The sequence below is a fragment of the Crocuta crocuta genome, unplaced genomic scaffold (assembly GCF_008692635.1).
Source record: "Crocuta crocuta isolate KB4526 unplaced genomic scaffold, BGI_CrCroc_1.0 scaffold313, whole genome shotgun sequence".
Classification (NCBI taxonomy): domain Eukaryota; kingdom Metazoa; phylum Chordata; class Mammalia; order Carnivora; family Hyaenidae; genus Crocuta; species Crocuta crocuta.
Window position 1 is genome coordinate 834,480 of NW_027527814.1, and position 24,970 is coordinate 859,449.

Genomic DNA, 24,970 nt, shown 5'->3' on the forward strand with positions numbered 1-24,970 from the left:
GATTTTGGATTAGGTCATGATCTCATAGTTCAGGAGTCTGAGCCCTCTGTCAGGCTCTGTGCTGACAGCGTGGAGCCTGCTTGAGATTCTCTCTCTCCATCTCTCTCTGCCCCTCCCCTGCTTGCTCTTTCTCTCTCAAAATAAATAAATAAACTTTATTTAAAAAGAAGATAACTTTTATAAACCTCTAGCTAGGGTAATCGGGAAAAAAGAATACACAGGTTACATTATCAGGAATGAGAACAGAGACAACACTTCAGATTCTATAGATATCTAAAAGAAGGGAATATTATGAATGTTATGGCAATAAACTCTACAACTCAGACAAAATGAACAGATTCCTTGAAAGACACAACCAACCAAACTTCACTCCAGAATAAACATAATCTGAATTATATCTGAATAATAATCTGAATTATTATCATAATCTGAATCCATATCTGTTAAAAAAAAAAACTGGATTTGTGGTTTAAAATGGTTTAAAATTTTCTCACAAAGAGAATCAGACCAGGTGACTTCACTGGGGAATTCTACCAAGTATTTAAGAAGGAAGTAACACTGACTGTACATAAACTTTTCTAGAGAACAGAAGAAGAAAGAATTCTTACCAAGTCATTCTATGGTCAACATTACAGATACCAAATCCCAGTAAAGACAATATTAACAAAGCAAACTTCAGGCCAATATTTCGGAGACATAGATGCAAAAATTCTATACAAAATTTTAGCAAGTTGAATTTGACTTGCTAAAAAGGATAATACATCATTAACTGAACAGAATTTGTCCCAGAAATGTAAGGTTGGTTAACCACTCAAAATAAATTATCCTTAACAAACAATGGACCAAAGAAAAAAATCACAAGGGAAATTAAAAAATAATCAGAGACAAAGGTAAAGTAAAACACAACATATCAAAATGGATGGGATACAGAGAAAGCATTTTAGAGGGAAATTTATAGCAATAAACACTTATACATTAAAAAATAAGAGGGGCGTCTGGGTGGCTCAGTCAGTTAAGCGTCCGACTTTGGCTCAGGTCATGATCTTGTGGTTTGTGGGTTCAAACCTCACATCAGGTTCTGTGCTGACAGCTCAGAGTTGGGAGCCTGCTTCTGATTCTGTGTCTCCCTCTCTCTCTGCCCCCTCCCCCACTCATGCTCTGTTTTAGTCTCTCTCAAAAATAAATAAACATTAAGAAAAAAAATAAATAAGGTCTGAAATCAAACTAACCAATTTTAAAACTTAAGGAACTAGGAAAATAAAAACTAAACCCAAAGCTTGTAGAAGAAAGTAAATAATAAAGATTAGAGAAGAGGTAAACAAAAGAGAACAAACAACAGAAAAAAAATTCAAGGTAATCAAAAAATTGGTTCACTAAAACGTCAACAAAACTGACAAACCTTTAGATAGACTAAGGAAAAAAAGAAGCCTCAAATTACTAAAATCAGAAACAAGACTGAGAATTACTATTCTACAGAATAAAAAGGATAATAACAATACTATGAACTACTGTCTGCCAACAAATTGGATTACCTAGATGAAATGGACAAATGTGTACAAACACAAAACTTATCAAGACTGAATTACAAAGAAGAGAAAATTTGAATAGATGTTTAACTAGTAAGATGACTGAATGAGTAACCAAAAACCTCCCAGTAAAGCCCTTGACCTGATGGCTCCATTGGTGGATTCTGCATTATAAAGAACTAATCCTAATTCTCCTGAAACTTCTCCAAAAATTGAAGAGGAGGTAACACTTTCTACCTCATTCTATGAAGCCAGTATTACTCTAATACCAAAGCCAGATAAAAACACTATCAGAAAACAATGCTCGAGAACAATATTGATGCAAAAATCCTCAACAAAATACTAGCAAACCAAATTCAGCAGCACATCAAAAGGATTATACACAATGACCAAGTGGCACTTACTCCTGGAATGCAAGAATAATTCACAACATACACAAATCAATTAATTTTATATACTAACCACACTAACAGAATGAAGGGGAAAAAAACCCACATGATCATCACAGTTGATAAAGAAAAGCATTTGACAAAATTCAACAACCTTTCATGATAAAACCACTTGAAAAACAGAAATAGAAAGAAATTATCTCCATACTATAAAAAGTTATATATGAAAAGCCCACAACAAATATCACACTGAATGGTGAAAGACTGAAAGCTTTTTTTCTAAGCTGAGGAAGAATAAGCCAAGGATTCTACTTTTGCCACTTCTATTCAACATAGTTCTGAAAGTTCTAGCCAGGACAATCAGGCAAGAAAGAGAAACAAAAGGCATCCATATTGAAATAGGAGAAGTAAAATCATCGTTTTCTGCAGATGATATGATCTTCTCTGTACAAAACCCTAAAAATTCCACACACACAAACTGTTAGATCTAATAAATGAATTCAGCAACGTAGCAGGATAAAGGTCAACATACAGAAACCAGCTGCATTTCTGTACACTACCAATGAACCTAAAAAAGGAAATTATAAAATAATTCCATTTACAAGGCACCAGAAAGGATAAAACAAATAGGAACCAACTTAACTCCGGGAGGTAAAAGACTTGTACGATAAAACCTACTGCTGAAAGAAAGTAAAGACGTCCCGGGGCGCTTGGGTGGCTTAGTCGGTTAAGCATCCGACTTTCGCTTAGGTCATGATCTCGCGGTTCGTGGGTTCGAGCCCCGCGTCGGGCTCTGTGCTGACTGCCAGCTCAGAGCCTGGAGCCTGTTTCAGTCTGTGACTCCCTCTCTCTCTGACCCTCCCCTGCTCACGCTGTCTCTCTCTCTCTCTCCTAGAAATAAATAAAACATTTAAAAAAAAAATAAAATAAAGTAAAGACGTCCCATATTCATGGAGTGGAAGCCTTAATACTGTTATGATGTTATTACCCCAAGTGATCTATAGATTCAGTGCAGTCCCTATCAATGTCCCAGTGACACTTTTTTTTTTCTTTTGCAGAAATAGCAAAACCCTCCTAAAATCTGTAAGGAATCTCAAGGGACCCTGAGCAGTCAAAACAATCTTATAAAAATAAGAACAAAGCTAGAGGACTTACACTTCCTGATATCAAAACTTACTGCATAGCTACAGCAATGAAAATACTATAGTACTGGCATAGGCAAGCCTATATACCAATGGAAGAGTATAAAAAGACCAGAGATAAACCATGAGGTTTTAAACAGTCAAGGAAATAGGGGCCACTAGGTGGCTCAGTCCATTGGGTGGTGGACTTCGGCTCAGGTCACGATCTCACGGTTTGTGGGTTTGAGCCCCGCGTTGGGCTCTGTGCTGACAGCTCAGAGCCTGGAGCCTGCTTCAGATTCTGTGTCTCCCGCTCACTCTCTGCCCCTCCCTGCTCGCACTCTGTCCCTCTCTCTCAAAAATAAACATTAAAAAAAAAGTAAGCAATCAAGGAAATAAGTAAATAAACCATGAATATAGTCAATGAATTTCAACAAGACTTTTCAATGGGGAGGAGTTGTCTTTTCAATAAAATGAAGTTGTTATTCTCTTGGCCACAGCTTCTGTAGAGTTTCTCTAAGCCCGCCTCTGCACACCTTAGGACATGACAAACCTTGAGGGCAAAAGCTAAATCAAACATTGAGCTCACTACTCCAGCATTGTCTTTTCCCTGAGATTTAGGACCCTCAAATCTTACTGTCCTTGTAGCTCCTTGCAGCTACAATTTTAGCATACCTACTCAGAGATTCTCAAACAAGTTCTGGACCACTACTTTCTATTTGGTCTCTGCCCTAAGCCAGAAGTTGGCAAAGACTCCAAGGGTTTAAAAAAGCAAGGGTAAATACAGGGATCAACTCAATATGTTTTCTTTCTGCAATTTTGGCTTCAAACATACATGAGCACATGTGTGAGCGCACCTGTGTGTGTGTGTGTATGTGTGTGTATTTGATATAAGATAGTAATTCTCAGTAGAGTCTGGTCTGATATTCTTACCTAAAAAGAAGTTCTAATTAGTTTTAGTTACTGATGTGTATTTTACTAACTAGTCCGTAGGCTTCCTGAGAATAGAAAATCTATTTCCTGATTTTGCTTTAACACCCACAATGCTTTCTGGCACAGACTTTAGTATGTATTGGTAAGTTAATTTTTATATCAGGAAAAATTGCTAGAATGCAAGTAAAGCACTTCCAACCATTCGAGTCCATCAATTCTTCTGTTTCCACTAATCTACACTAAGACACATACAATCTTTTGTTCTTCAGCCCAAGCATTAATGAGCAAATATGTCAGTAATACGGTGCATTCTTAATGCTTATTTGAGATTAAATTACCTCAAGCAGTTCTAAAAGCTTTTTTTCATTTATTAAAACTATTCCGTACTAGATTAAGTGATTTCATTATCCTTTGGATTAACTAATCCAATTCTAGATGGGGCATTTTATCAGAAAACAAAGATTTTTCATCCAAAGTAAAGCTCTCTTAAATTAACCTTTAGAGTCTCCTTGACTGTATTCAGTTAGGTTTTTCCAGAACAAAAAAACAATGGTATACCAGAAGCTACTAAATATAAAATTTAGAATCAAAGAAAATATACTGAAAGTATAAATTATTTTCTCAGTTACCTTATCAATCTGATATTGTCAATCCCTAACCAAACACAGCCAGAAGAACTGAAAGTAGTTGCCTCTGGGAAGGAGAAATCATAGAGGTTATGAAATAGGGCAATATGTTAGCACTTTTCCCTATATGCATTTAAGAATTATTAATGTTAGTGGGTCAACGTGTTAAGCATCTGACATCATTTCAGGTCATGATCTCATGGTTTGTGGGTTCGAGCCCACATCAGGCTCTGTGCGGACAGCTCAAAGCCTGGAGCTTGCTTCAGATTGTGTCTCCCTCTCTCTCTGTCCTTCCCCCACTTGTTCTCGTTCTCCCTCTCTCTCTCAAAAATAAACATTAAAAAAAAGAATTATTAATGTCTGGGGTGCCTGGGTGGCTCGACTGGTTAAATGTCCAACTCTTGGTTTCAGTTCAGGTCATGATCTTGTAGTGTGTGAGTTCAAGCCCCGTGTCAGGCTTTGTGTTGACGGTGTAGAGACTTCTTGGTATTCTTGCTCTCTGCCCCGCCTGCACACATTCTCTCTTTCTCTCTCAAAATAAATAAACTTAAAAAAAAAAAAAAAAGAATTATTAATGTTAACTGCATATTTAAATTTTAAAAATAACTGTAGAAAAAATAAATAAAAATATAATGTGTACAAAATGAGGCACTAATTTAAAAAACAAGGAAGATTTAATCCTTAAAGCAATAGTGGTAAAGGTTGTTAGTATGATGCCATGGACTCATGATTCAGCTTTGAGGCTGTCATTTGTCCTATGGGGATTCTCAGTCCCACATTTGTAAACCTGACAGTAAATTAGAATGCCAAGGCCCTTTCAACAGTAATAATTCTAGTATTCTAAAACTTCATTGAACAATAAGTGGCAGGACACAATTTAAAAGAGAACGTGTATTTGTTAGATAAAAGGCAAACTCAGAAGGGCTTGTTTTATAATGGATGGTTAATGAAGTTACAGTGATTAGCACAATTATTTTAGGATGACTCTTAAGAGAGTTAAAGGAAGATGATATGGTATTAGGGAATCTATCTCCGTTGATTAGACAGCTCCTACGACATAAAGCATGCATGGTCCAAGCATTAATGATGCATTTGGGGCCTGAGAGAGCAGTATGTGCTGAGTGTCACGTAACAGCTCCTGCTATAGTGAGCTAGTCAAGTGTCACAACCTGCCCTTTCCTGTGGACTGTGAGTAGTCAGAGACCAAAAAAACCCAAAAAACAAACAAACAAAAAAACACAACCAATCCCAAACTGCTGGTTCCAAAGGATGGGTATGTTCATCCATACTTTCAACTAGATATGGGAAGGGCTCTGGCACTTCTTACATGGCTCTTGACAAATTAAGAGCTTTATCAGATGTTTCTTTCTTTCAGTTTACAAAGGTTTTGCATTTCAGACTGTCCAATTTTAACTCACAGACTTTGAAATAAAAGAATGACCATGCTATCTACTTTTAAACAGCAAGAATAGAGGTCTGTCTCCACAGGAAACAAAAGTAAGACAAACAAAAAAGCCATACATATGTATCATTACAGAAGTGTCCATAGGAGGTAAAGAAAGGGGAAATTGGGTTTGCAGCATAAGATCATCTAGTGTACAGAAAAGTTTTCTTTATGTATGTTAATTATTCTGGTCTGCATTATATTTTCTTCTGTCCTGTAAGTACCTATTCAATGAAAAAAAAAGCTTAAAATTATTAATTGAAGTTTTTAAGTTTTTGAGTTGATATGTATTTCTTTTTTAATAGTTGGAGTACTTCTGTAATAAAGATTCCCTTACAAGAGCAATGATATGGGCGGGTGTCTGTGTAATGCCTACTCAACACTGCAGAAGGATAAGACAAAATCTGTAGTATGCCTATTTCCAAAAGTCTTAATGGGAGGAGCCATCTGGAACCAGATGTATTACAAATCCCATGTTCACCGAAGCCTCAAATGTTTCCTCATGGGTACAAGCATGGACAGATGCCAACAGGGAATGACAGTTTCGTACACTGCAAACTCCTAAGCAGGGCATCCAATTCACAAAAACTCCATAGGACCTCAGGGTCCCCTGTGGCTTTCCTCAAAACACCGTGGGATTAGCTTTGCTCTTCTCCCCCATACTTCTCCCCCTTCACTTCCCACAGATTTGGGGTTTTTTTTTTCTCTCAAGCAAACCAATGTACCTTAGGATTATAATCAGAGAATTTAAGTGGGAAGGAATCAAGGGACATTAGTTAAATCACTGATTTAAGGCTTGAATCATCTCAATCAATTTGATTATTTAACTTTTTAAAAGTTTATTTATCTTAGAGAGAAAGAGAGACAGAATGCAAGCTGGGGAGGGGCAGAGAGAGAGAGAAGAGAGAAAATTCCAGGCAGGCTCTGTGCTGCCTGTGCTGGAATACTTAAGTCTTTTGGCTGGAGCTTTCTGTCTGGTTCTTTCACAAAGCATATTTTCTAAGTTCTTTCATGTTGTAGCATGTATCAAAACTTCCAATCCATGAACATGGGATGTCTTTCCATTTATTTAGATTTTCTCTAATTTCTTTCAGCAATGTTTTACAGTTTTCAGTGTATAAGCCTTGTCCCCACCCACCCCCCACCCCCGCCTTGGTTAAATTTATTTCTAAGTACTTTATTCTTTTTGCTGTTATTGCAAATGGAAGTGTTGTTTTAATTTCATTTTCAGAGTTTCCATTACTAGTGTATAGAAATGCAAGTGATTTTAGTATACTGACCTTGTACCCTGCAATTTAGCTGAATGTTTATTAGCTCTAACAGTTTGTATGTTAATTCTTCAAGATTTTCTAGATATAAATCATGTCATCTGCAAACAGAGATGGTTTTACTTCTTCCTTTTCAGTAACATTTTTTTCCTCTTACCCAACTGCTCTAGCTAGAATTTCAGGAAATACTGAATAGAAGTGGTGAGAGTGGACATCCTTTTTTGTTCCTGATCTTAGAGGGAAACCTTTCAAAGTCTTTCACCATGAAGTAAGCTGTGAGCTATGGGTTTTTCACATATGTTCTTTAACAGACTGAGAAAGCTCCCTTCTATTCCCAATTTGTTTTTTTTTTTTTAAATCATAAATGGGTTTTAAATTTTGTCAAATATTCTTTCTATGCCTACTGACATGATTATCATGGTTTTTTTCCCTTTATTCTACATTGATTAATTATCATATGTTGAACAAACCTTGCATTCCAGGGATAAATTCCACTTGGTCATAGTGTAGGATTCTTTATTTGTTTCTGGATTGTTTGTCAGTACTCTGTTCAGAATTTTTGCATACGGAATACTGATCTATGGTTTTCTTACAATGTTTTTTTCTGGGTTGGTTATCAGGGTAAATTGGCCCCAGAGAATAAGTCAGTAAGTATTCTCTCTTCTGTTTTTGGAAGAGTTTGAGAAAGATAGGTGTTAACTCTTGTAAACATTTGGTAGAATTCACCAATGAAGCTATCTGGTCTTAAGTTTTTCTCTGTTGGAAGTGCTCTGATTAATAATTCAGTCTCTTTCATTGCTATACGTCTCTTCAGATTTTCTTTCTTCTTGAGTCATAATTGATAGTTTGTGTACTTCTAAGAACTTGCCCTTTCTTATCTATGTTACCCTATTTGTCAGCATATAATTGTTCATAGTATTCCCTTTTAAGTATTCCTATTTTATTATTATTCCCTTTTAAGGATTCCTATTATTATTTACTAAGTAAATAAGTATTCCCTATTTCTATGAGGTCACTAGTAATGTCTCCTCTTTTATTCCTAATTTTTGTAATTTTAGTCTGCCCTCTTTTTTCCTCTATCAAGCTAAAGGTTTGTCAATCTGTCGATCTTTTTTCAAAGAACCAACTTTTGGTTTCATTAATCTTCTCTATGGTTTTCTCTGCTCTAATCTTTATTTTTTTCCTTCTGATTGCTTTTGGTTCAGATTGCTCTTCTTTTTCTACTTTCTTAAAGTGAAAGGTTAGGATATTCATTTGAGATTTTTCTTCTTTTTAAAGGTAGGTGTTTATGGCTATAAATTTCCCTGAGAGAGCTGCTTTCAATGCCTCCCGTAAGTTTTGATATGTTGTGTTTTTACTTTCATATTTTCTAATTTCCCTTGTGATTTACTCTTTGCCCACTGTTTATTTAGAAATTGTGTTTAATCTCCACTTAGTTGTCAATTTTCCTTCTGTTACACATTTCTACTTTCATTCCACTGTGGTTAGAAAAGATACTCAATACAATCTCAATCCTTGTTCAGATTTATTGAGATCCAAATTTATTGGGTTTTATGACCCAACATATACCCTAACCTGTGATGTTCTATGTGCACCTGAGAAGAATATGTATTCTGTTGCTGGGTGAAAGTCTCTGAGCCTAGATAGTATATAACTCATTTATCTATATATATCTGTACAGATATATAGATATACTATGTCTATAAATATCTGTATAGATATACAGATACACTATCTATATATATCTAGTATCTAGATATATAGTATCTAGTATATAGTTCAAGTCTTATATGTCCTTGCTGATTTTCTATCTACTTTTATCTCATTCATTTACCTTTTTTTTTTTTTTTGGCTAAGTAATTTTTTATTGTAGTAAAATATATATAACATAAATTTATAATTTTAACCATTAATGAAAATATTAAAGTGAAATAAATATATTTTCACTCTTAAACCAGATGAGACCTCAGTGAAGGCAGTTAACAGGAATTAATTAAGAAAGTGTTATAATAGATGAATAAAAGTACTGGAAAGATTAGCTACTCTGTTAAGGTAAAAAACTTATACCCTCCAAGTGACACTCAGCCAAGTTTGAGATACATTTCATGTTGAATGTGTTCCTGAAATTCAGCACAGATTCCCCATTTTAATGTGAGATACGTAGCAAGCTCTGACACTCTAGCACCTGGTTTGGCCCCTGCTCATGTGGGAGAAAGGAACCATACAATTACCTGATAGCCTTCTGTTTTCTTCTGACACCACTTCAGCAAGGCATTCCTCTTTGATCCTCCATATTCTCTCGCCAATGCGGACAGAGGGTCTTTCCTTTCTTCCCTACATCAAAATAAGGAATCCAAAGTTAAAATATTTTTTATTTGAGCACATTATAAACCAGAAATCCCACAAAGAAGAAAGAACAGTGTCGGTTTGCATTCTTGAACAGGATAATTACACATACTAAGGCATCTAATGGCAAGATACAGGCTTTCATTCAACTGATTTTACATCAATTTTTACAGGGCCTTCATAGGCCCAATTTCTGCTATATGAGGGGAGGAACTCTATTCATTATCCATATGGAAACTGGCAAAGAAACAGTACGGTATGAATTCACCATTAATGGAATGCATTCCAGAATGGTCAGAAGGGGGAGAAACAACCTGACACTGGCTGCCTCTGAAACCTGTTAAGGCCACCTTTTACTCAGTATCTTGCCCTTCCATAATCTTTATGTTTTAGTTTTATTTTATTAGTTTTTGTTTCCAACCTTTTATGTCCTCAATCATTTCATCTTTTTTTAAAAAATAAATCACTTACTGTAAATACAAAGGGCAAGATTATGCAAGGTGAAGGATCATAAGGCATAATTCCTACCTTCAAGGTGCTTACAATTAGGGGAAGTAGTTAAGATAACAAATGGCAACACACATTAAAATATCCATGAAATGTCTCAAATGTGTTTACTGTGAAGATACACACACTTTATTGACTACAGGTAATTAAAATTTTATCTTGCATAAAAAATGGGATTTTTCTGTAAACTCACTCGTTCAATACCTCCTTAAGGAACACCACTCTGCCAGGCAATGGGCAACAGGTAGTGAACAACACAGTGTTCCTGCCTCCTCAAGAAACTCCAAAGTTTACTATAAAGGAGACATACCACAGGAGTTCAAAAAAAAGGAAAACAACAACAACAATGGCTACTTCTAATTCATGTCTTAAAATTATATGTAGGGTACCTTTTGGGCACCGTCAATTTCCTTGGAGACAGAATAAATATCCTGCTCTAGATAAGGCAACAAATCAAAAAAGATGTTGTGATCACTATGGTAATGAAGCAAGTAAGGTGTACAATCCTACATATCCTGGACCAAATCCTGCCTTTTAGTAACTACTTGAGGAATACCTGGAGAGAAGCTATTCTAAAATAACCTTCTCTTTGATAAGTGGCATACCCTTAAAAGCTTGCTCTATTTTTTAGTGATTACTTTATGAACAAAGCAGAGATTCTACTTCACACTCCATAAACTTAGCCCAACAAGTGTCCTAAAGGTTACTGTTACAAGTGGCTTAGTATTCTTCAGTGCATTGATTCTGTCTGTGTTCACTCTTCAAACTATGATAAAATCAAAGAGTATACATTTATAACCAAAGTTTTTCCAATTGAGAGCTGTGCTGAAGAAGCAATGGTTTGATTTATCTTAGAACCAGAAGTAAAATATAAAATTTCCAACAAGGAGTTAAGACTGTTGCCTTGAAGAAATGTGCTTTTATGTTTGCATGCCAGCCCACCAGAGTTCTGCTTTGGTTTAAAAAGTTCAAAGAAGTGTGTTATGATATCACTGAAAACAAGAAAAGAGAATGAGGATAAAGTTAAGATAATGAAATACAAACACAAAAAAACTAAATGAATGAATGAATGCATGAATAAATAAATCTCCATCATGCTTAAAATAAAACTACTATAATCAATGTGAAAAGTTTACTCTGGCTCATACCAGGTCTGTTTGTTTATAGAAACAATTTAAAAGCATCCAAGAAGAGTAACTTTATAGACTACAATGGGAAGCTGCAGAAAAGAGCCTCCCAGAGCTAGAGGGTTGTCTCTCATAACCTCTTCACTGTAAGATGAAGACACCTTCTAGAAGATGCCTTGTTGAAGACCACAGCTTCTAAGAAGGGGAGCCAGGGAGAGTGGGTGCACTTACCTAGGCACACTACAGGTATGGCCTACCACCAAGGACAGAGACAGGTATGGACAGTGCTCTCCTTGTATGAGCCTAGGCAGACCGTGAGCTACCCTCATCACTGCACCCCTACTTACTCTGATGGAGCACAGCTGATAGAACCACTATTCTAAGAAGCTGTGCCCCTAGAGGCAGGGCTTTAAACTAAAGTATATAATTTGAGTTTGAGAGGCCAAACATTCCATTTTATTCTCATACCTATACGTCAATATAAGGCTAAAGTTCTGAAATCCACTCCTATCCCTCCTTCAACTCTTCCCAATATACCTCAACAGTTTTCCTCATCCCTATAAACAACGTACATTATATTTTTGAAATCTCTTTTCTTCCTCTAAATTATAACTACTTCTTAGTCCCAAATGGATCTGACATAAGAGAAATATGAATAATATATATTACATTTTCAGGTACTGTTTACCAAAGATCAGTGTGGCATCATGTCCCCACTTTCCAGTCTAGAACAATTAGAGCTGTCTTTGGTGGCTCTCATTCTTCCATTCCTTTTCTAGAAATCTGTTGCCAAAACCAATCATCTTTCCCTCTGAAAAGCCTCCTGAGTCCCATCGTCCCTTCATCATTTCCACTGCTGTCATCCCGATCTGGACTCAGCATCTTTGTCCCAAAAAACATCATGTCATTTCAGTTGTGTTCCCCAATTTTTGTCTACAACAGAAGAATCCTTGAATCATCTCCTCACAGACTTATTTACCACACTTTATAGCTCCTACCACATCAAAGTGATTCAATTTGACTGTAAGGAGGTTCCATGCCTAGCCACACCCTACCCTGTCAATCTTTTCTTCCACTGCCCCTGGATATGGTGGGTCCACACCTTCCTCTGGTCTTCTGTACCCGTCTTCTCCGCACCTACCCCAAACTCCCCCAAACCTTAGTTATTCACCCTTCTGTACGTTCACTCATGTCTCTGACCCTGCTGACAATGCCAGCCAACCTCCCTACCCAGACGACACTCCTCTAGGAAACTTCCCCTAACTCTTCACCCACACCCCCTATCATAATTCCACAATGCTTAGGAGGAAAGAAACCACCTCTTTTACTTTGCCTTGCTTTTTACTTCTATACCATCTTACCCAACTTTGGGCATAGAAGAGATAAGAAAACAAAAACCCACAAAGAAAAAAATCAGTGCTCAATTTCCATTATTTTACAACCTGATCATTGATCTCCAAAGACCAGGAGAGGTATGCATGAAATGCATTAGTATAACTGTTCTCTACCTTATCCGACTTCGGGTAGTGGGGGTGACGGACGCCGTGGGCGAGGAGGACAAGGAAAGCTGTGGAGACGTGGTTCCCATAGCCATAAGAGAGGCCGGTGATGCTCCCTCGGGTGCAGTGATGTCTCGTTTCATCTCTTCACTACTTCGCCTAGACACTGATTGTGAAAAATAATCATTATGCATTTCATAATGCAGAAAGATAGTTAATTTTATAAAATACTTTAAATTCAGTTCTTGAGACCTTTTCTTCAGCAGGTTCCAAAAAGAGCAGAAATTACCATATACAAAAAAAACTAATATTTTCTTTATCATACTGGTAACTTCAAAGGATTTATTTCTTTCATTAAAAAAACCTGTAAAAAAGATGCAGTAGTTGAGATATGCATTGAACACACATTCCCTGAAGGTAAGGAATGTATCTTATCAATCACCATAACAATCACAGAACATACTACCCACTCTCAACTAAAATAAACACAATCCTTCTAAACTTAGCCAAAATACCATTTAAGGAGAAAAAAGGAAAAATACATCATCACTCAATTCTGGGTCAGGTATGTTTTAAAAAACATAAACCAATGAGACAAACAGGAAACCAAAAGGTGTCATGTCAACTACTTGAGAAATAGGATCAATCAGAAAAGTTCTATTTTGAAGGGCTAGCAAAGTAAGGCATCACACCATGTTAGAATTACAGAAAGTTCTAAGAACTGCGAAGTGGAAGTAGCCCCTGCTTCAGCCGTTAGTAACAGAGCCACAACAAAAGCAGCTTTCTAGCAAGAAGGCACTGAATTGGCACAGGTGCTCAAGGCCCCGGGCTGAATGCGGGAAAAAATGAAATAGGAGACAAAGTTCCTGACCTCAGACACATGCTCTCTCACATCAGAAGACACTGGATATGCAGGCGCCCTGAGCTGGCTGTAATCAATGCTATATATACATCAGTAATTCTTCTCCAATTACTGAAACTGCCCCCGCTTTTATTGACTAAAATTTTCTTGGTGATTGTAGGATAGCCACAAGCAGAATATAACTCTGCATTAGTGAAGTGATGTCTGTAAAGATCCAGAGGAGAGAGATGATTTCTCCTATTACATGATTTTATTAAATGATATATTTATAAATATTTCTGACAAAATTTTGTGATTATTCTGCTTTTTCTTTCAATGTTAGATCTTCATATGACTTAAAGCAGCAGTTTCTTTTAAGGGTGTGCTAGGAAACTGGATGAGAACACATTTCATAATTTTATATAAAATAGAGGAAACTGAGGGTGCACCTGGGTGGCTCAGTTGGTTAAGTGTCTGACTTTAGCTCAGGTCTTGATCTTGCAGTTCATGGGTTCAAGGTTCATGTTAGGCTCTGTGATTACAGCTTGGAGCCAGAAGGCTGCTTCTGATTCTCTCTCTCTCTCTCTCTCTCTCTCTCTCTCTCTCTGCCCCTCCCCCTCTTGTGCTCTGTCTCTCAAAAATAAACATTAAAAGGGGTGCCTGGGTGGCTTAGTCAGTTAAGCGTCCGACTTTCGCTTAGGTCATGATCTCGCGGTTCGTGGGTTCGAGCCCCGCGTCGGGCTCTGTGCTGACTGCCAGCTCAGAGCCTGGAGCCTGTTTCAGTCTGTGACTTCCTCTCTCTCTGACCCTCCCCTGCTCACGCTGTCTCTCTCTCTCTCTCCTAGAAATAAATAAAACATTTTAAAAAAATAAATAAACATTAAAAATTTTTTAAAAACTGAGGAAACTGAAAAAGAATCAGAACTCTGTGATAAGAAAAGGCTTTGGGGGCACCTGGGTGGCTTCGTCAGCATCTGACTTCAGCTCAGGTCATATTATGGTTCATGAGTTCAAGCCTCGCACCCGGCTATGCGCTGATAGGGCAGAACCTGCTTGGGATTTTCTCTCTCCCTTTCTCTCTACCCCTCCCCTTCAATAAATAAATAAAACTTAAAAAAAAAAAATTTAAAGCAAGAAAAGGCTTTAGAATCTGAGGTTTGAGAGCATAATTTTGTCTGGACTTCCTACTATAAAGACCTGGTTATAATGTATAAAAACTGTATTAACTTGGGGCGCCTGGGTGGCTTAGTTGGTTAAGCGTCCGACTTCAGCTCAGGTCATGATCTCTCAGTTCATGGGTTCGAGCCCTACATTGGGCTCTGTGCTGACAGCTAGCTCAGAGCCTGGAGCCTGTTTCAGAGTCTGTGTCTCCCTCTCTCTGACCCTCCCTTGCTCATGCGGTCTCTCTCTCTCTCTCCCAGAAATAAATAAAACATTTTTTAAAAATGCTTTAAAAAAAAACTATATTAACTTAAATCCCTGTACAAGTGGAAGGTTAACTGTATGAGGTAGAGTTATAGGAATTTCTCCTTTCTGGGTCCAATTTCTAGTTGAGTTATTAAGGGTAAATAAGGGCCACAAAGGGAAAATAATGTGAGCAACTGATAAACTGGAGTTAGCTCTACGAGACAAAGTAAGCTTGTCAAACTCATCATTACAGGATGGCTTTTTCATACAGAAAAAATCTGGCTTCCAGAGAATTTTTGGTGGGTTCTGAAATAAGAGTCACAACATACCTTGGGATTAATACTCGAATCTTCCACAACTATACCAACTTTGTATCAAGCTATATTTTTGGCAAGATATCTAGCTCACGCTAGGCATTCCATAAATACTTGCTAAATAAATGGAATGATTTAGTTTTGGTGGGATTTTGTTTTATTTTGAAATAGGGCCATGAAATGTGATGTCTATAGAATCCGGAAGATACAACAGGGGAAATTCAGAGTGAAAATAATCAACTCAAGAGCCAAAGAGGCAAGAAAAGTTAGATAAGTCTAAAGAGAAGTATTCAGTACCATCACTAAGACTTCTGGAAGAGTCTTTCTAACGAAATTCCAGATAAAAGTCATCACCTGAGATGGTCTTGGCATTTTCCATGGCAGGTACTCTTGGCAGAGAAGCAGGCCGGCTAGTTGAAGATGTTCTTAATAGATGCTCTGCACAAAATAGAAAGGGTCAAAATAAAAGCATCAGACACTGAACTCTGAAGTAACAAAGGCAGCAGGAAGGTGAGCTCTCCTCCTCTCCCCCTGGAAGCTCACCGTTCATTCTCCATCCTGGGCACTCTAACAATTCCCTACGGAGTCCATGTCTACAAAAGAGCTTCCTCAGATAAGGAATGTGGGAAAACATTTCATTCAGTGTTTGATTTCGAGGGATAAGATTTGACACAGATGAATGCTTCTAAATTACTGACTGCTACTTACCACTTTGATGCAATTCAACTAAAATTCAAAGATCCCCTACTGTACGTAGGTCTAAAAGTACAAGCTAAATCAAAGCCTTGCCCTTCTGTGCCTACCAGTAGTGGGGAAGGCATACATATACACAACCAACGATAAGTCAGGATAGGACAATTAGAATAACAGAATGACAAAGTATTATCAAACCACAGAGTGAGAATCCATTCACTTTGATTACAGGCAGCAGGGAGGTCTTCAACAACATAATGATGTTAAGTTGGGCTTTACTAATAGAGAAGGGTGAGAATAGGATTTCAGCCAGACAACAATGAGAAGAAAGGTGAGGGGCGCCTGGGTGGCTCAGTTGGTTGAGCGTCCAACTTTGGCTCGGGTCATGATCTCATGGTCCGTGGGTTTGAGCCCCGCGTTGGGCTCTGTACTGACAGCTAGCTCAGAGCCTGGAGCCTGTTTCAGATTCTGTATCTCCCTCTCTCTCCGACCCTCCCCTGCTCATGCTGTCTCTCTCTCTCAGAAATAAATAAAACACTAAAAATTAAAAAAAAGAGAGAGAGAACAAAGGTGAAAGGGCATTCAAGTTACAGAATAATAAAGTCCCAGTGGCCTCAACATGGGGCATATGGAAATCAGAGAGGATGGCAAAGAAAGGGGCTTTAAAAGGGAAGATGAGCCTGACTAACAAGCGCCTTCATTACTTAGTATGTGGACTTTAGTCTGAGGGCAACACGGAAGCAACAGACATTTCTGAAATTCAAGGAAGGACACACAGAGAGTGCCTCCACTGTCCAGTTTGCAGCCGTGCCCTGTTTCACTCCTCCCTTGCTCTCTAAACACCAGCCATCTTGCAAGTTTCTGGAGTTCCTCAAACACTGGCACAAGCTGTTCCCCTCCCTCCAATTCTCCTCCATTCCCTCCGTAGTCTGGCTACTTTCGTCACCCTTCTGGTCTACCTTCAACATCACTTCCTCAGTACCTGCTCCCCCAGAGTGGGAGCCCCCAAACACAGACCAGCACACTTCTTACCTAGGGCTACAAGCCTAACAAGGCTGTTGTTGGGCCAGGATGACAAGCACAAGGACAGACAGACTAGATGTGTTCTGCCTGGTTGCTATGTGCTAACGACATGTGATTAGCATGAGGGAAAACACTACCTCTTACACTTAATGAAGACTATTAGCCTCACTGTCCAAGAATGGCCCTACAGCAAACATTTTAACAAGGGAAAAGACAAGATTTACAGTACATTAGTCAAACAGGTCATTCGCCACTTCTTTTTAAGAACTGACAATTTAAAAAAAAGTTCCTCTCAGAATGTCATGATGTCAAAAGTAATGGCATATGGCACCTTTCAAGGAAAGCACCTCTGTTATTCCAAAATCTATTTTCTAAGTGTATAAAGAACATTTGGTTGTAATTATACCACAACTTTGAGAAGAACTGACTTACTTTCTTAATAGGGCAGGACTTCTATACAGCCTACAGTCACTACATCTTCCCAATCCTGAACAAATATCACCTCTGTACGAAGAGCCTATAAGCAAGCATCAATCAGAATTCTTAACCCTGTCAGCAGTTGGCATTCATCCTCACAGGAAAAGCGGATTATGCACAAAGTCTGACAGACAAAACACAGTTAGCAGAACATGGAAATAGTAGGAAACAGAAATCAACATTTTTAATTTAATCAAAATTTCCATTTTACAATTTTGCAGCTAGTCACTTCCCTAAATTCTTAATCTCCCAATGAACACAGCAAGTGAAACAAGTGAAAACAAAGGTTATACGGACAAATGAATCCAAACAAGGAGCATGCTGGCCAAGGCAAGAAGTCCCTGCCATTCCCTCCAGGGAAAGAGTTTCTAAATTACCTAATTTCTTTCTCTTTTACACTGCACACCACAGGCACACAACTGAGACAAAGTTCATGATTCTTTCCCTCAATGCTGGCTAAGTCTTCTTGCTGCATGTCAAAGGATCCAAGTGTGTCTCAACTCGGCAGGTAGTGCCCTACCACAGACAAATACCTACTTTCTCAAAATGTACAAAATTGTACTGAAGGCCCCAGTATGGTTATTCTTTTCAAAATTATTTGCAGTAAACTTCAACAGGCACAACACAATCTGCAGCCATTCCATGAAGTATTTTCACAGTGAGACTCAAACTCACTCAGAGGCACTTGCCCCAGTGGGAATACATGTCCACTGACTCCTGCTGTAAGCATCTGGGTTCCATCTCCACATTGTACTGTCCGTTTATCTCTCTTCAGGAAATAAGATTAGTGTATTACAGTCAAGTGTGACAGGCAGGAGACATTATATTTTACAGCGATAGAGTCTATTCTATTGTCATATGGAGCTTTTCTCCTCTCTAATCCATTCATTAAACAAAAATCCTTTAGATGTCCACTGCTCGCTAGGCACTGGGCTTGGTGCAAAGGTCAGAGAAAGGAAGAGAGGAGGCAAGATATGGGACTCAGAATCTAGAGCAAAAGCCAGACATTTAAAAAATCTTTACAAGCAAGGGATGCTAGGAAAGAACAAGTACTTGGGGTTCTGGAAACACAACAGGGGACGTGACCTGCTCTTGAGGGGAGGTCCGGAAAAGCCTCCTCAGGAAATGACATCTCAGTTCAGACAAGGGGTAATTAATAGCTTTTATAGAGGCAAAGGAGAGGTTGGAGGACAGAGAGTGTTCCCAGCTGAGTGTCAGTACATACCTAAACAACTCCAGGGTGGTGATGTTGAGAGGATGGTGGGGGTGTGGGGGGAGCAGATGAGGTGGCAAAGGCAGGTTGGGAGGGCCAGAGCAGGCAAGGGCAAGCATGCAAGTGATGCAGGCCAAATTAAGGAGTGTGGACTTTACCCTGCTGGTAGTGGGGAGCCAATGAAGGTTTTATTAGGAAAGTATCTTTGTGGCTGCAATGGAGTGGAGGGGCAAGAGTGCATGCAGGATGAGGGGTTAGACTATACAGAGGAGGGATGAGAATGGCTTGGACTTGGGTTGTGCTGGGAGATCGAGAGAAGTAAACAGCATCAAGGGCTCTTCAATGAAGCAGGATCAACAGACTTGCTGACCCAATGGATATGGAGGTGACAACAAAGGAGGTTCCATGTACACAAACAAAAAAAGGGAAAGAGTATTATGGGAGGAAGAGAGATGGAACACGCTGAATTTGAGAACCCTATGAGAGATGCAGGGCAAGATGCAGAGCAGGCAGTTAGAGGTGGTTCAGAAGAAAAGTCAGAGGGGTTGCATCATTTTGGAAATTATCAGATAGAGCTAATGGGGTGAGAATGAACTTGATGACTTGGAGGCTATGGTAACCTTGGTCGGAGAAATTTAATACACTGGTGGGGACAAAAGTAAAGCAATAATGTGCTGAGGAGTGAGTAGGAGAGAGGAAGGGGACAAGCCACGCAAAGGGAAGAGAGAAGAGAAAGTACACTAGCTATAGGAGGTGGGGAAGGGGAAAGAATTTTTTCTCTTAACCTACGAGAGATGTGAGCATTTTTAAGGGACAGTGGAAGGGAGCCAGTAGAGAGGGTAAAGTTGAAGATATAGGAGAAGGGGGGCAATAGTTCAAGGCTAAAAGGATCCGTGAAACCCAAGGGGATGAGATCCAGGGCTCAGAGGAAGCGATAACCTACAGAGGTGTCCTGTTCACCTCCAACAGACAGGCAGCAATAACATGAACATACTAGGTCCACTACTTAATTCTCTTATTTTAGAAATCACAGAAATAAGCAGGTACAGGCAGTTGTTCCTATACTGTTTCCCAAAACAAATTTACAAGCAAAATAGTGGGTTTAAAAATAGGAGCCTAAATAGCCAACTTCTGTTCAGAGAGTAGTTCCAAATGGACGGATGCTCCTGCCAAAAATGAGTATAAAATTGGGGAAGAAAAATGAAAATCAACCACTTAAAAGGCAATAAAGAGAATCCAAAAGCAGGCAGAGGAAGAGCGAGCAGGGGGTGAATTTCCCAGTTTATGGCTATAGGCATGAATGTAGACTCCAGCTAAGGCCACACAGGGCAAATGGGAGAAAACCCACAGCTTTACTGCCTTGAAGAAGCAGAAGATATATCTCAGGACAACCAAGCTGCTGGAAAGGGAGGGAGTAGAGGAAATACCAGAAAGAAACACAAATTCTGTATATAAACTCTACCCAGATCTCTCAATGACCTATGAAAACCACAAGCACAGATTCTAAGGAGTTGAATTAAGGACAAAATAACTCAACAGGTATTTCAAGTGAAGGAAAAGAGAGGTTGGATGGAGTCTGAGGTGAGCCAAGTTAACTGCTTGCTATCAAAACCCAATTTTCTGCACAGAAACAAAACAGAAAACAACATCTACAATGTGTGATTCACATCACCCAAGATACAATCCAAAATTAATCGACATACACAAAAAGAGAAAAAACTGACCCATACTCAAAAGAAATGGAAACCTACCCAAAGACGACCCATGTGTTGAATTAGCAGAAAACAATTTTAAAGCAGCTATTATTACAAATATGCTCAACGTTATAAAAGAAAGTATGTTCTCAACAAATGAACAAATAAGACATCTCAGATGAAAGAGTTGTAAGAGTATGAGACCAGCCCTTGCTGAGATGCAATGCAAAGACAGCCTAAAGCTGAATTTGGAGCAGACACTGAGAAAAGTCCTCCCAAACACCAGCTCCCCTCTAAACACAAGGACTACTGGAGTAACTGAAAGGCTGCTGTGCACTGAGGCCATCAGCAACTTAATAAAACTCAAACCCAACCCACCTCCTGCATAGATTAATTCAAACTCCCACACTAAACAACTAGTGGAGAGAGGTGCCCGCATCAAGGCAAAAAACCAACCTACTGCCCCAAACAAGACGTCCAGCTTTCAATAAAGAATTCTAAAATACACAGAAAGCAAGAAAAAAAAAAATAAACAGTATATCCAGTTCACTATGCCAAGGCACAAAGTAATCAGTAAAACCAGACTCAGATATGGAAGAGACGTTGGAACTCCTGGACAAGGTATCTGAAGTACTATGATGAATATGTTAAAGCCTCCGATGGAAACAGTAGACAAATATATACAATCAGCTAGGTTTTCCTACTTATTTTTAGCTATGGTTTCAATCTCCCTGCTGAAATTAGACAAACAGAACTGTGAGAACCATGTCTCTGGTTCTTAGCTGAAGGTAATTTCGCCAAAAAATGCTTTGAGGCATTTTTCCTTGTCACAACTGGGGAAATGGGGTACTTATCATCTAATGGGTAGAGACCAGGGATGCTGCTAAACACCCTACACCCTACTGGTAGAGACTTTGGGAGGTAAGACAACTAAATGCAAATTGGGGCCTGGGATTTGATACTGGAATAAAAAACGGGCATCAGTGGAAAAAACTGGTGAAATCCAAATTCTATAGTTCATAATATTTTAATGATATGGATTTCTTATTTTTGATAACTGCTCTATGGTTGTATAGGATGCTCACATAAGGGAAGCTTGGGAAAGAGTATAAGAGAGCTCTGTAATATTTTTGCAACTCTTCTGTAGGCTAAAATTATCTCAAGATTTAAAGGCTGCAAGAACACTGTAAATAAACACTGCAATGCATGCTCAAATGTACCCACTGCAACTTACCTTGAAAAGCATCTTTAAAAAAAAAAAAGCATTAAAAAAAGATGGGCTGAAGGAAGGATAGAGGAATGGATAAATATGATAAAGTGAACATAGCAAAATGCTATAGCATCTAGGTGGTAAGATGTGGATTTCCACTATACAATTTCTTCCAACTTTTCTGTATGTTTGAATTTTTTCATAATATGTTGGGAAAAAAATAGGAGCCTAGATACTCTGGTTTATCAAAACAAATACCAAGAACTACAGAGAAAAAGAAGGAAAGGGCGGGGGTGGAAGAGGGGAATGTTTCAAAGTGACTAGTAGGTAGATAATCATTAGAATATAAATACAAGAGGTCAGTAGTATGTTTATCTGAATTTTCTCTAGGAATTGTGCCACTAGGGCTGGATATAGGGCTAAGCCAGAATCTGATTTAGATATATCCTCTGGAGAATAAAAATTGCTGTGAAACTTTGTAAACAGAAAGCTCTTTTGCTTTTACTTATATTAACTTAAAAGAGGCTATAACTTTTAACAGAGATTTGACTTTCTAGTAAAACCTCCTTTGTATCACATTTATTATACGTACCCTTACCATAAATCAATGTTTTCAAAGTACTGTATTTTGAAAATTTTTTACATCTCTAGATTCAAGTAATATAAACAGGTGATAAAGAGTATGAATTTCTTGGGTTGCCTGGGTGGCTCAGTCAGTTAAGTATCTAACTCTTGATTTCAGCTCAGGTCATGGTCTCCCAGTGATGGGATGGAGCTCCGTGTGGGGCTCTGTGCTGACAGCATGGAGTCTGCTTGGGGTTCTGTCTCCCCCCCACCCCCCGCCAGAATAAATAAACACTTAAAAAACAAAAGAATATAAATTTTTCTTGGAGTACCTGGGTGGCTTAGTTGGTTGAGTGTCCAATTCTTGATTTTGACTCAGGTCATAATCTCAGGTTAGGATTGAGCCCTGTGGCAGGCTCTGCACTAAGCATGGAGCCTGCTTAAGACTCACTCTCTCTTTCTCTCATTTCTCTCTCTCTCTCGCTCCCTCTGCCTCTCTCCCCCACTCACACTTGCTCTAAAATTTAAAAAAAAATTTTTTTTGTGAAGTATGAATTTCTCTACAGAACATAACTACACTTAGATTAATCAACTTTCACAGATACCAAATATCTGAGCCATGACACAGACAGGACACTCACCATGTCACCCTGATACTAAGCAAACCTACGTTCTCCAATCATCTGCAACATCCAGCTGAGGTCTTTTGCTTAACACTCTGGACCTTATAAGATCACTGTACAAGTAGAGAGAGTAACACCCTTTCAACCGCCTGTATCCATGTTATCTGGTTAGCAGACGTATCCTTTCCTGCTTATTAGGCCATCAACACTAATTAACATCCTACCTACAAAGAGTCACTGAGGGGACATAATCATGACCCTAACCAACAATACCAACAAGAGAGCATTTGATTAGTCCACTTATAATAAGATTTCTCCACTCTGAAACATTTTCCAGCAACTGACACATAAGCATGATGGTAAAAGAGAACACACACAAAACCTCCATACCTGTTATAATATACTTAACTGGAAAAAATACTAAATTCTCTAACTTAAGTGTAGTAGAACAAGAGGCAGCACCTTTTAAAATTTTGGTAATGAAGCCACTGACATTTTCAAAATGAAAATTATAGGCTGTTCTTTGGTTTATGCCATAATAAAAGAAACCAGTAAGGAAGAAAAGCACTGGGGCGCCTGGGTGGCTTAGTCGGTTAAGCGTCCGACTTTCGCTTAGGTCATGATCTCGCGGTTCGTGGGTTCGAGCCCCGCGTCGGGCTCTGTGCTGACTGCCAGCTCAGAGCCTGGAGCCTGTTTCAGTCTGTGACTCCCTCTCTCTCTGACCCTCCCCCGCTCACACTGTCTCTCTCTCTCTCTCCTAGAGATAAATAAAACATTTAAAAAAAAAAAAAAGGAAAAAAGCACTTCAAGACAGAGTCTAGAAATCTCACTCTCTTATCAGTTTGGATAACCATGGTGGCTTTTTATAACCAAGAATCACTTGGTTGTTACTAGCTGCCGTTGTTTTGTTTGTTTTTTAAGTTTATTTTGAGAGAGAATGAGAGAAAGAGTGAGCAGGGGAAGGGCAGTGAACAAGGGAAAGAGAGAATCCCAAGCAGGCTCCACACTGTCAGTGTACAGCCCAATGTAGGGCTCAATCCCACAACCCATGAGACCATGACCTAAGCTGAAGTCAAGAATCAGATGTTTAACGAACTGAGCCACCCAGGCACCCTAGTTGTTCTTCGTTTTATACATGGTTTCTTTCTCTAATGACTGCTTAAAATAAAAGATCACACTATGAGCAAATTCTCAAAAAAAATTCATGTAAGTAAAGGGCTCCCTGAGGGCTTCAGTCAGTTACGTTTCTGACTTTGGCTGAGGTCATGATCTCATGGGCTTGTGAGTTCGAGCCCCTCATCAGGCTCGATGTCAGCACAGGAGCCCACTTGAGATCCTCTGTTCCCCTTTCTCTCTGCCCATCCCCTGCTCGTGTTCTCTCTCTCTCAAAAATAAACATTAAAAAAAAATTCACCTAGGCATGTTGCCCACTTTCTCTTGTATTTGCACTGTTTCAGCTAAGCCCCATGAAGGCACAGACTAAATTGGAGGAGACCTGAATTAACAGACTGATCACATACCCCCATGCCCCAATAGCATTATCATTTGATACATTACCAGATAATAAAATGAGGAGAACCAGGGAAATTTTTATTCAGCAGAGCCCTGGAAACATTTAACACATTTAGTTTGTGTCAATAGCCTTGGCACACCAACCTTCCACACCCCCATTCTGTACCCACAAAAGCCAAGGTAATAGGAAAAATTAAATAATATTATTTGCCCAAATTCCCCAATTTGTCCTTTCCCAGAATTACTTGAGGTGCTTATGAAAATGAAGCTTCCAAGCTCCCTTTCCTAGAGAGTCTATGGCAGTAGATCTGAGGTGAGGCCCAGGATTCCCTATTTTACAAAATGACTCAGATAAGTGTTATAAACAGGTAAGTTCAAGAAACACTGCCAGTGCTGGCTTTCCCCAGTAAACCTTGTTCTTCTTGATTGTCCTTGGAAGCTGCCTTGGAAGGCAGCTGTTAAAAGGGGAGAAGGCTCCAAGGGTCAGCGTCAGCATGGCCTTTAGAAGTTTGGAAGGCCCTGAGTCATTTCTCACTGGAGTATGAAGCATCCCCATCTTCCTTGGAGGCCAACTGTGGCATGGGGACTCAGTTTTCTCTGGTGTCCAAGGATC

The 24,970-nt window shown here is 38.9% G+C and overlaps 1 protein-coding gene across 2 annotated transcripts in view; it reads right to left on the minus strand.

Moving 5' to 3' along the window:
• SPECC1L (sperm antigen with calponin homology and coiled-coil domains 1 like) overlaps window positions 1–24,970 on the minus strand; it is a 100,886-nt gene that overhangs the window by 25,889 nt on the left and 50,027 nt on the right. For both annotated transcript variants that reach the window (XM_077775329.1, XM_077775321.1), the window contains exons 10-12: window positions 15,703–15,786; window positions 12,796–12,952; window positions 9,539–9,641 (exon numbers count right to left, since the gene is read on the minus strand). In XM_077775329.1, coding sequence (XP_077631455.1) covers window positions 9,539–9,641; window positions 12,796–12,952; window positions 15,703–15,786 — 344 coding nt within the window. The remainder of the gene's footprint in view (window positions 1–9,538; window positions 9,642–12,795; window positions 12,953–15,702; window positions 15,787–24,970) is intronic.